This window comes from Trichechus manatus, unplaced genomic scaffold, assembly GCF_000243295.1.
Source record: "Trichechus manatus latirostris isolate Lorelei unplaced genomic scaffold, TriManLat1.0 scaffold00009, whole genome shotgun sequence".
Taxonomy (NCBI): Eukaryota; Metazoa; Chordata; class Mammalia; order Sirenia; family Trichechidae; genus Trichechus; species Trichechus manatus.
In genome coordinates, this window is record NW_004443945.1 from 17,897,937 (window position 1) to 17,910,854 (window position 12,918).

At 35.7% G+C, this 12,918-nt stretch overlaps 1 protein-coding gene across 4 annotated transcripts in view; it reads left to right on the forward strand.

Annotated features, from left to right (window-relative positions):
* Positions 1-12,918, forward strand: part of RNF19A (ring finger protein 19A, RBR E3 ubiquitin protein ligase) — a 53,859-nt gene that overhangs the window by 20,992 nt on the left and 19,949 nt on the right. For all 4 annotated transcript variants that reach the window (XM_004370731.2, XM_023726038.1, XM_023726039.1 and 1 more), the window contains one exon: positions 4,872-5,639. In XM_004370731.2, coding sequence (XP_004370788.1) covers positions 4,966-5,639 — 674 coding nt within the window. In that variant the 5' untranslated portion in view covers positions 4,872-4,965. The remainder of the gene's footprint in view (positions 1-4,871; positions 5,640-12,918) is intronic.

Genomic DNA, 12,918 nt, shown 5'->3' on the forward strand with positions numbered 1-12,918 from the left:
GCAGTTCAAATCCACCAGCCACTCCTTGGAAACCCTGTGGGGCAGTTCTTCTCTGTCCTAAAGGGTTGCTATGAGTTGGAATTGGCTCCACGGTAAGGGGTTTTTTGGTTTATGTGTATATATGTTTGGAGCCCTGGTGGCACGGTGGTTAAGAGCTCAGCTGTTAACTTAAAGATCAGCCGTTCAAATCCACCTGCTGCTCTTTGGAAACCCTGTGGAGCAGTTCTGCTCTGTCCTGTAGGGCCTCTGTGAGTTGGGATCTGCTCGACGGCAGCGGGTTTTATATATGTATTTATAATCAACTGCCCATTGGCTATACAATATTGATTAGCGCTTTTTTTTTTTTTGTATAATGTATTTTCAGTAAGTGTGATGGATTACATTAGGCCACGTGTACACCTCATCTTTATTTTCGCATTATGAATCTGAGACATTTGCTTAGGGATGATAGTTGTTTTTTAACCCTCCCAAAAACTTAACTTTTGTGGAAAGAGCCACAACTTCTAATCTTAATGAAATAGAAGTATGTTCTAACTAAGCGTAGATATGAATACCATACTAATAGTATAAATTAGTGAAAGCAGAAAAAATTTACAGAAATTGATGTTAAATTTTACTGACAAGTTAAATTCTGACCTCTCAGCGGTAGCAGTTAACCTCTTGTTATGCTTTAGAGTCTTTGGAGAATCTTCAAAGCCATGGATATATCCTATTCCAAGAGTATACAAGTCTTCCCAATTTAGTACATACAATTTTAGAGATTTCATAGATTTTTCTGAAGTCTATCCATGCATTAGCTGCTATATTTAAGCATTTTTACTCTTTTCCAGACATTTGTTGTATCTATTAATTTACTTTGTTAGCAGGCTATGTAAAGAAAAGTTTAATAAGTCAGTTTTTATAGTCTGTTTCATAATGTTATTTGGATAACAAGAATGGTTACACAACTTGAAGAATATAATCAATGTCACTAAATTGTACATGTTGAAATTGTTGAAATGGTGTGTTTTTTCTGTGTATATTTTCACCCCCCAAAAAATAAATAAATCAAATTTAAAAACAAAAAACACAACACAAAATCCTATAGGCTTGGCCCACAAAATAAGGGTCCTACATTTTCATAACTTTAGTTACTAAAAATAAAAGTTTCATTAAAAAATAATGAAAAATTTCACTTTATAGTCGTTGTCAGGTTAAAGGATTATAGTGAGGTTCCCTCCTTAACAATCTGTGGTATAGAGATGATTGTTGGTGTTAATAGCCGTAAAGTCAGCCATGTACAACAGAACTAAACATTGCCCAGCCCTGTGCCATCTTCAGGATCATTGGTATGCTCGATTCTTACAGTGATGGTAAGAGAGACTTCTTAAATTTCTGTATCTGTTACTGAATTTTGAAAATAGCTGAGTCAGTTTTCACCAAATTTATAGGAAGCCTTGGGACAATGTAACACCATTGTTAATGTTTTCATATGTATTCTTCCAGAAATTGTGTATGCATATGCAAGTCTGTGTGGGTTCATACTATACATACTATTTTGCAATTATCTTTGTTCACTCAGCATTACATTATAGGGGTCTTTCCATATCATTACATATAAATTGTGGTCCATTTATTTTTACCAGTTCCCTGTTGGACATGTTAGTTATTTCTGGGTTTTGTGATTTTTGTTTTGTTGTTTTTAGTTTTTTTGTTTCTGTCAGCTATGCTGCAGTGAATTTCCTTGTACAATATGTCTTCGCATACTTTTGGCCTATATCTCCTGAAGGATAAACTCTTAGATGTAGATTGCTGGATCAAAGAAAATTTTGAAGTTTGATAGATAATGTCACATTGCTTCCCAAAAATTATGCTGATTTGCACACCTCCCAACTGTACATAGAAGCCCTGGTGGCACAGTGGTAAAAAAAGCTCGGCTGCTAACCAAAAGGTTGGCAGTTTGAATCCACTAGCCGCTTCTTGGAAACCACATGGGGCAGTTCTACTCTGTCGTATGCGGTCACTATGAGTTGGACTATGAGTCGGAATCAACTCGACAGCAACAGGTCTGGTTGTTTTTTTTTAAAGTGTGTGTGTGTGTGTGTGTATGTGTGTGTGAGAGAGAGAATGCTTCTTTCACTACACACACTCCCCAACACTTTACAGCTTTTGTCAGTAATGTCATATGCATAAAGATGGTATCTGATGTCTGAATTTTAATAACTTTAGTTATGATTGTTGTCAAATATTGCCTACTGTCTTCCTAATTTTTATAATTCCTTTTCTCTAAGCAGCCTTTTTGTATCTTTGTTTTGCTGTTAGGTTGTACATCTTTTTCTTATTAATGTGTAAAAGCAGGTTTATATTAAGGAAATGTGTTCTTTATTACATATATTTTCCTAATTTATTATATCTTTTTACCTTATTTATAGTATTTTTTTTTTACTGTGTAAACCCATTGCCGTCAAGTCAATTTCGACTCATAGAGACCCCATAGGACAGTAGAACTGCCCCACTTGGTTTCCAAGACTGTAAATCTTTACGGAAGCAGACTGCCGCATCTTTCTCCTGTGGAGCAGCTGGTGGGTTTGAACTGCCGATCTTTCAGTTAGCAGCCGAGCACTTTAACCACAGTGCTACCAGGGGTCCTTTTTTTTTTTTTTTAAACCATATAGGAATATTAAATTTTTAATATTCAAACTTTTTAATTTTCCTTTGATGATCATATGCTCCAGTTTGCACCTGTTGTCTCAGTATAAGGATTAATAGCATCCCCACTCACTGTTACAAGGTTCTCATTTGGATAATAAATTGTATGACTGTTGAACTTCTAGACATGTGTAATTTGAAAAACTCCCCAGGTGATACTGATTAAGGTACCACTGGTTTAATATTTTAAGTGATGAAGTCTAAGGACAAGGTCCAAGATAGATTCCCTTTTTAATTCTATTCTATGATACATATGTTGATCCCTGCAGAACTGAAAGCATTGGAGTGTAAAAGAAAGTAAAAACATGTAAAGAAAATATGCTGATAATTTTTGTAAAACCTGCCTTTACACTCTGTATTTTTCTTTGAATTAAGGGACTATACTGCAAATAATGGGAAAATATAAACTGAAGGACATGACTAAAGTTTCCCTGAGTGTAATGTTTTCTAGATTTTCTTTGTCTTCGGAAACCAATTACGTTACTTTGTGAAGAATATGCATGGATATCAGCTCAGGAAGCATTTTTTTTCATAACCTTTTAATTGTGATACGACAGTCATCCAGAAAAGCACATGAACCATGAGTTTGTAGGTCGGTGATTTATCACAAAGTGAACATACCTTTGTAACCACTATAAAAGTTCCCTTCTGTGCCCCCTCCCAAGAGGTAGCCACAGTCCTCACTTTTAACATCATAGATTAGTTCTTCCTGTTTTTGAACTTTATATGAATGGGATCATACAGTATGTATTCTGGATGAGATTAATCTGTGTTTTGTGTGTGGCAGTTTTTTTTTGTTGTTGTTGTTGTATACTGAAGTTGAATATACCACAATTTATCCATTCTACTGTTGATGGAAATGTAGATTGTTTCCAGTATTCTGACTATTAAAATTAATACTTCTATGAACATCCTTATGTATGTCTTTTGATGCATGCTTGCATTCATTTCTCTTTTGTACTCATTTCTAGGAGTCAAATTGCTGAGTAATAGTATAACTATATGTTCAAATTTGGTAGTTCTGTCAGTTTTCCAAAGTAATTGTGCTGTTTTATACTTACGCTGGCAGTATAAGAGAGTTCCTGTTCCTCCATATCTTTGTCAATACTGAAAATGTCAACCTTTTACTTTTAGCCATCCTGCTGCAGATGTAGTGGTCCCTCAATGCATCTTTAATGTGTATTTCTCTGATGACTAATGATGTTGAACACTTTTTCACATCCTATTGTAAAGTGCCTATTCAAGTCTTTCTTCCATTTTTCCATTGGATTATCTGCTTTTTCTTACTTATTTGTAAGTGTTCTTTACATATTCTGGATACTGGTCTTATTATTTATATGTGACAAATGTCTTCTCTCTTAATACTGTTCCTTGATTTTATTGTAATCCTATTTATCAGTCTTTTATGGTTAGTGCTTTAAGAAATCTTTTCACTGAAATATTCTCTTCTATTGTCTTCTAGAAGCTTTATGGTTTCACTTTTCACGTTTATATCTATGAAACACTTGAATTGATTTTTATGCATGGTGTGAGCTATACGTCAAGTTCTTTTTGTTTTTCTCAGATGGATAGCGAGTAGAACTAGTACTTTTTTTTTTTTTAACGGCCGTTTTTTCCTTTGTGCTCAGCAATGCTATGTTTGTCATAAATCAATTGTCCATATATATATGTGGGTCTTGTTTCTGGATTCTTCGTTTCATTGGTCTTTGTATCCCTTCTTGTGACTTACCACACTGTCTAAATTACTGTAACTTTATAATAAGTCATTATATCTGGCAGTGTAATACGCTCTCCCACCCCCACTTTATTCTTCCTCAAGATAATGCGGGTCATTCTTAGCCTTTTATATTTGCATGTACATTTTATAATTAGCTTGTCAATTTTTCAAAAGAGACAGGAATCATTGAAGTCACAGTGATAATGATCAGGCATTTTGTGATGATCAGATGTTTTGCGGAAGATTTTAATAATGATCAGGTCAAAATACACATGTCCTAGTTGCTATTTCAGCATTGGTTTTATACTCTTTTGTAGGCTGCTTAAGAAATTAGCTTTTTTAAAAAAAGAAAACTAATTGTTAAAGAACATACTTGTTTGAAATTTCATAGTGAGTTTATAAGTTTTTAAAAACATGCAGACTAAGAATACAATTAAGTGGTCATGGTTTTTTTTTTTCCTCCCAGGACATCTATGATAACAGCCTCCTATAAGTCGAACTTTTTCAAGAATTCTCTGAAGAAACCAAGTATGATTTTCTTACATCATGACATCATCTGAATGCAAGAACAAGAAACAGGTTTCATCTCTAAATATAATGAAGGGCTGTGTGTAAACACTGGCCCTGACTTAATTCTAATGAGCATTTTAGACATGAGTTTACATCGGCAAATGGGTTCAGATCGAGACCTTCAGTCTTCTGCTTCATCTGTGAGCTTGCCTTCAGTCAAAAAGGCACCCAAAAAAAGAAGAATTTCAATAGGCTCTCTGTTTCGGAGGAAAAAGGATAACAAACGTAAATCAAGGGAGCTAAATGGCGGGGTGGATGGAATTGCGAGTATTGAAAGTATACATTCTGAAATGTGTACTGATAAGAACTCCATTTTCTCTACAAATACCTCCTCTGACAATGGATTAACTTCCATCAGCAAACAAATTGGAGACTTTATAGAGTGCCCTTTGTGCCTTTTGCGGCATTCTAAAGACAGATTTCCTGAGATAATGACTTGTCATCATAGATCTTGTGTGGATTGCTTACGACAATATCTAAGGATAGAAATCTCCGAAAGCAGAGTTAATATCAGTTGCCCAGAATGTACTGAACGGTTTAATCCGCATGATATTCGCTTGATATTAAGTGATGATATCTTGATGGAAAAATATGAAGAATTTATGCTTAGACGGTGGCTTGTTGCAGATCCAGATTGTAGGTGGTGTCCAGCTCCAGACTGTGGGTAAGAAAATATTGTTTTTTTCTTGAATTAAATTTTTTTGTTTGTGGATAAAATAAGAATTTGCTGACTATTGCTCAAAAGAAAAATCTTAACATGCCAGGGAATTTATTTATTCAGTAGACAAACATACATTGAGTTCATGCCATGTTAGTTAAGGCAAGAATCCTATCTTATTCATTATTATATATTCTCTGCATTACATATTTATTTAAAAGCATTTTCAGAAGAAAAGGGTATGATGGTTGAGTACAGGATCTAGTTGTGTGCAAAATTTATTTTCTTCATCCATTTGGAGAATTTTTATTTTGGTATAACAGATGAAATGATCAGGATTTTTTTTTTTGTAGAAAGTTTTTGTGGTCATAAACTTAAATGACCCTTTCAAAAGGGATCTTAACATGTGCCATACTATGATATGATCATATTGATATATATATAAGCATTTACTGGCCTCAAGATCTAGAACTTACATAATACTTCAGTTTGCTCAAGTTGTTGAGTAACAAATACCATTTTCCCAACATTAAAAAAAAACAACAAATGCCCATTAACAGTAGAATGTATAAATACATTTGGTTTAGTGGTTTTCTCTTGAGAGGAGAAGGAGAGGATGTGAACTCCAAGGGACCATCAAAGGGCTTCTGAAGCCACTGATATATAAGGTAACCATAGGTTCTGGTTTGCCCAAGGTAGTTTTGGTTTTTGCTTATTGTGCTGGTGTAATTTTTATTAGCAGTACCTTTCTTTCTCAAGTGTTTTAATTCAGGCCATGAATTATATGATCACTCTACTGATAGTGTTCTTGTGTGGTAGATATATGGGTATTCATTTTATTCTTTATAAGTTATTTTGTATGTATGACATATTTCTCAGTAAAATTTTAAAATTTTTCAGAAACTCATTTGGGATATTTTTGCACATTTTTTCTCATGAGACTTTGTTATGAAAAATGGCTTAAATCTATTGGTCCCATCCCAGTCAGAGCAAAGGAGAATGAAGAAAACCACACACACGAGGGAAATACTAGCTCAAAGGACTAAAGGACCAAATGAGCCAGAGATGTCACCATCCTAAGACCAGAATAACTAGATGGTGCCTGGCTACCACCAATGACCACCTTGACAGGGAACACAATAGAGAGTCCCAAACAGAGCAGGAGAAAAATGTAGAACAGAATTCAAATTCACATTAAAAAGACCAGATGTAATGGTCTGACAGAGACTGGAGGAACCTCTGAAACTATGGTCCCTGGATGCTCTGTTAACCCAGAACTGAAACCATTCCCGAAAGCCACTTTTCAGACAAAGATTAGACAGGACTATAAAACAAAAAATAATACACGTGAGAAACATGCTTCTTAGTTCAGTCAATATGAGACCAGATGAGTAGCTCCTTCCCAAAAACAGGATGAGAAGGCAGAAAGGGACAGGAACTGGTCGAATGGACACAGAACCTAGGGTGGAAAGGGAGAGTGTGCTGTCATATTGTGGGGATTACAGCCAGTGTCACAAAATAATATGTGTATAAATTTTTGAATGAAAAAATTAACTTGAGCTGTTAACTTTCACCTAAGGCACAATTAAAAAAAAAAAAAAAAGGTTAGGCCTTGAATGATAAAACAAGAGAGCACTGGCTAGCTAGGAAAAATTGTGAAAAAATAGTACTATATTTCCAATAAAAAGAAGGAATCAGTGTGTGCGTATCTTTAAAAAAAAATGGCTTAGTATCCTAAATGTTTTGAAGATGATACCTTAAATGTTAAATAAAATATAAAATAATAGAAACACTTTTCCTTAAAAGATTCTTTTGTTATGAAAACAGTTGCTTAATTGTTATATAAGTTTAACAAAGAAATTGTCCTTAATTAATTTGCTCATAAATTAATTTTTGGTTTTGGTGATTGTGTAACCTACAAAGATCAGAAAAAACATGTCACATTGCTTTTATTATCTATGTATTTTCATTTGTAGTTGATTTATTCTCTCTAGGTTAACAGTATATTTTATATACTCATTGACATTATAAGTTGTATGTTTGTGATATGTAGAAAACATCACCCAATAACATAAAATTTATATGTATACTTTGAAAACAGAATACTACATGAACCCTTGTTAAAGGTTACAATTTTACTTAGCATGAACATGTACAGACTTGGTTTTGAATCAGGATTAAGTGACATAGATCTTTAATGTTTCTAGCATAGTTGTTATTATATAACGATTAAAATACATTTTTAATGTTCCCATGATTAAGTTATAAGTGTTTAAACACTTACCTTTAGAGAGTTTGTTACATGCTTTACAGAGTACTAAACACACTTTAACAGAGATAACACTGCAAAGATCGTTCTGGTAACTAGTACTCTGTTGTTTTAGAGATAGATTTTTAATGTTCCTAGCATAATTTCCAGTACACAATAAGCACTTTATAATTCTCATTTAACACCTCTCATCTCCATTTCTGAAGTAAGTTTTTTTTTATTTTTTAAATCAGGCACTTATTTAATGCACCTGTGTATCAAGTGTTGGAGATATAATAATGAACAAAAGACAAAATTCCGAGCCCTCTTGGAAGTTATTAAAACCTTCGGACCCGCAGAGGGACTTTTTTTTTTTCTTTTTAATTTTTATTGTACTTTAGTCGAAGGTTTATAGAGCAAATTAAACAGTACACATATTGTTTTGTGACAGTGTTGCCAGCCCCACAATATATCAGCACTCTACCCTTCTCGACCTTGGGTTCCACATTAACAGCTTTCCTGTCCCATCCTGCCTTCTCATCCTTGCCCCTGGGCTGGTGTGACCATTTAGTCTCTTTTTGTTTTATAGGCCTGTCTAAGCTTTGACTGAAGGGTGAACCTCAGTGACTTCAGTACTGAATTAAAAGGGTGTCCAGGGGCATACTCTCGCGGTTTCTCCAGTCTCTGTCAGACCAGTAAGTCTGGTCTTTTTTTTCGTGTGTGAATTAGAATTTTGTCCTACATTTTTCTCCAGCTGTGTCTGTGACCCTCTATTGTGATCCCTGTCAGCAGTCAGTGTTGGTAGCTGGGTACCATCTAGTTGTGCTGGACTCAGTCTAGTGGAGGCTGTGGTACTTGTGGTCCATTAGTCCTTTGGACTCATCTTTCCCTTGTGTCTTTGGTTTTCTTCATCCTCCCTTGCTCCAGACAGGGTGAGACCAGTGGAGTATCTTAGATGGCTGCTCACAAGCTTTTAACACCCTAGAATGCTATTCACCAAAGTAGAATGTAGAACATTTTCTTTATAAACTATGTTATGCCTTTTGAGCTAGATTTCCCTGAGACCATGGTCCCGAGCCCCCACAGAGGGACATTTTAAAATTTAAACTTATTTATTGTTTTAATCTGCCATGAGGAATATTGTTAAATAGCTGACTATTTGGCTGTCATTCACAGAAATGCTCAGGAACAGTACCAGGACCATAGGCATGTAGGTAGTATTTATTTAACCCCTTTAATTTACAACACACTTGAAAGGCATTTTTCCAGAAATGTCTATATGTGAAATCATGAATTTTTCTTTTTGAATGTGGTATTTATCATTTATCAGTATGACATTAATTTTACTTAAACATGTAGATTAACACACCTTGAGAAATACTGCCTCTCCCTCAGAGTAGATAAAAAGCACTACTTGACCTGGTTTCCATTGGAGATGCCTCAGAGTTTATGACTTAATATTCTTCTGAGGGCCAGGGCAGATTAGAATTGTTTAAAGGACATTCCGTAAAAAACCCCTTTTTAAGAAGGAAGAAACCCTGGTGGCATAGTGGTTAAGAGCTACAGCTGCTAACCAAAAGGTCAGCAGTTCAAATCCACCAGGCACGGCCTGGAAACCCTATGGAGCAGTTCTGCTCTGCCCTCTAAGGTCGCTATGAGTCAGAACCCATTCAATGACAATGGGTTAAGAAGGAAGAAAGGGAAGTGGAGCAATAGAATAGAATGGAAGAGGCGTAGGAGGTCAGACTTCAGTGCTTTGATTTAACTAGGGTGAGGCTAGCTAGACTGCTTGTAGAATATGCCAGTCCTCACAGGTTTATGAGAAAAATCTGTCCATAACTGAGGAGAAGAATTGGGATGAGGGGCACGTAGGAGGAGAAGTGTACACCCTGCCTTTGATAGAAATATCTGATTACCTTCTGCCTAGGAGGCCTAGTTTGTACCTGTTTCTGTTGCTAAGGCTACCCTACTACCAGCACACACTATCCCTATCATCTCATGTGAGTTCTTCTGATTTTGCAGGGAGCTTTGAATATACAGGAGCATTTGTTATAATAGAATGTAATTAATTATTTAATGTCTGTAAGCTACTCAAGGGCAAAACAAAACAAATTTGTTTTTTTTACTTCTGCTTTTGTAACTTGTGACTAACTTCAAAAGATTGTTGGCTTTGGCATTGTCTCCTATATACAGCAATTTCTTCCATCTTGCCTCCCATTTCCTCCTTTCTTCCTGCAGAAAAAGGTAGGATAGAGAAGAGACCTAGAGGAAAGTGCCTTTTCCTATTCACTGAAATTGGTATTTGAAACAGAGACTATTTTAGCTTATACTTTGGATTATAACTTGTTAAAATGGCATATATAACTCAATGGCAACCACAACGGATACAATCTTCATGATCGTTGGTGTATTTGAGTCCACTGTTATGGCAATATACCTATGATTTGTTGTGTTGTGTGCTGTTGAGTCAGTTCTGACTGGTAGCAACCTTGTATAACAGAGTAGAATTGCCCCATAGGGTTTCCTGGGCTGTAATTTTTTTGTTTTTTTGTGCATTAGGTGAAAATTTACAGAGCAAATTAAATGCCCATTCAATAGTTTGTACACAAAGTATTTCATGGCCTTGGTTTCATTCCCTACAATGTGTCATCACTCTCCCCATTTCTGCCCTGGGTTCCGTTTCCTTTTGTCCTGATTTTCTGCCCCTTTCTGCCTTCTCATCTTTGCTTTTGGACAAATATTGACCTTTTGATCTTGTATAATTGATTCTTCTAAGGAGGACATTCCTCTCAAGTGTTATTGTTTGTTTTATGGGCTGTGTATTGTTTGGCTGGAAGGTGGTCTTCAGGAATGGTTTCAGTTCCAGGTCAGAAGGGTGTCTTCGGGCCATAGTCTCGGGGGTTCCTCTTGACAGTCCTTACTGTCAGACCAGTAAGTCTGGTCTTTTTTGTGAATTTCATTTTTTTCTACATTTTTCTCCCACTCTGTCTGGGACCCTCTGTTGTGATCCCAGTCAGAGCGGTCAGTAGTGGTGGCTGGGAACCATCTAGTTCTTCTGGTCCTGGGGTTGTGCAGGCTGTGGTTCATGTGGTCCATTAGTCCTTTGGACTAATTGCTCCCTTGAGTGTTTGGTTTTCTTCATTCTCCTTTGCTCCAGTTGGGAAGAAACCAATAGTTGTATCTTAGTAAGATGACTGCTCTAGGCTGTAATCTTTATGGGAGCAGATTACCAGGTCTTTTCTCCTGTGGAGCCACAGGTGGGTTCAAACTACCGATGCTAACCTTTCTGTTAGCAGCCAAGCACTTAACAATTCATGAGGCCACAAGGGTCTGGTACACCTGTGATGCCCAAGCCTGTTGCCGTCAAGTCGATTCTGACCCAACAGTGACCCTATAAGACAGACTAGGACTGCTGTAGTCTTTACAGAAGCAGATTGCCACGTATTTCTCCCTCAGAGCGGCTGGTGGGTTTGAACCATTGACATTTAGGTTAGCAGCCAAGCACTTAACTACTGCATCACCAGGGCTTCTCATACCTATGACAGACAGTGGTAATTAGAGAATTGATCTATCAGGAATAAAATGGAGTTCAAGATGTAAGTTTAAAGGGTAAGCTACTAAGGGAGCAACAGGTCCAAAAATGAAAGAACTCTCCAACTCTGAAAATCTTGCATAATTTTATAGATTATCTTGAAATTTAATTAAGTCTCAGTTAAAGTTATTATTTAGATTTTATTGCCAGTAACAAGAGTACTGAAAACTCCCCTAAAATTCCAGGCAAGAGGAAATATTTGATATTTACAAAAGCCTTTTATACATAGATTAACACTTGTTTGTTGCTGTTTTCAAAGAAATCTAGAAAATCCTAGAAAAGTTTTTAATTGAAAATTTTATTGAGATAATTGTAGGTTCACATGACAGTTGTAAGAAGTAATACAGAGAGTTAAAGTTTCCCCCCAATAGTACCATTTTATGAAGCTAAAGTACATCACAACTAAGATGTTGACATTAATTAATACGATCTACCAATGTTACTCAAATTTCCCTAGTTTTACTTGTACTCATTTTTGTGTGTGTATGTATACATACCTGTGTGTGTTTAGTTCTGTAAATATTACCATATGTGTAGGTTCAAGTATTCACCACCACAGTCAAGAAGTCAAGGTACTAAATGGTTCCATCACCACAGATCCCTCTTGTTACTCTTTTATAACCATACCCTCCTATCCCTCCTCCCTGCCCTCATTGCTAACCTCTGGCAACCACTAATGTGTTTTCCATTTCTAAAATTTTGTCATTTCAGAAATTTTATATAAATGCAATCCGGTATGTAACTTTTTGAAAATGACTTTGTTTTTACTCAGCATAATTTCCCGAATATTCATCCAAGTTGCTGAGTAGTATTTCATAATATGTATGTTCCATAGTTTGTTTAACCATGCACTTGTTGAAGGACATTCAAACTGTTTTCCAGTTTTTGACTATTGCAAATAAAGCTGCTATGAGCGTTCACGTACAGGCTTTTGTGTGAGCATAAATTTTCATTTCTCTGAGGTAAATGCCCAAAAGTGCCCAGAATTATTTTAAGTCAGAAATTCTTAAAGTGCCAAAAAATTAACTCAGAGAATAGGTATTAGGGCTAGTAATGCATCTAGTACTTTCAATCTTTTATCTGACAGAAAAACAAACTTCCTGACTGAGAAATCCCAGTTTGTACACTTTTTGGTAGAGATTGGCACAAAAGACCACTTTCACCATACATCTTAGAAACAAAAATGTGAGAATTGATGCTTAAATTTCAGGTAATCACCAAGTTTGTGACTTGGCACAGTATGTCATTAACTAACATGTATAGCCAATCCATAGTTGTCATTATTTTTGAATAGGTTTTTTTTTTAATCTTTCTAGTTATAAAAGTAATTAATTGTGGAAAATCAGAAATGTATAAATATATAAAGAAGAAAATTAAAGCCTTAATACCAAGAAAACCACTGTTAAGATTTTTCATAAATTTCTTCCAGTCTTTTCTATGTGCAT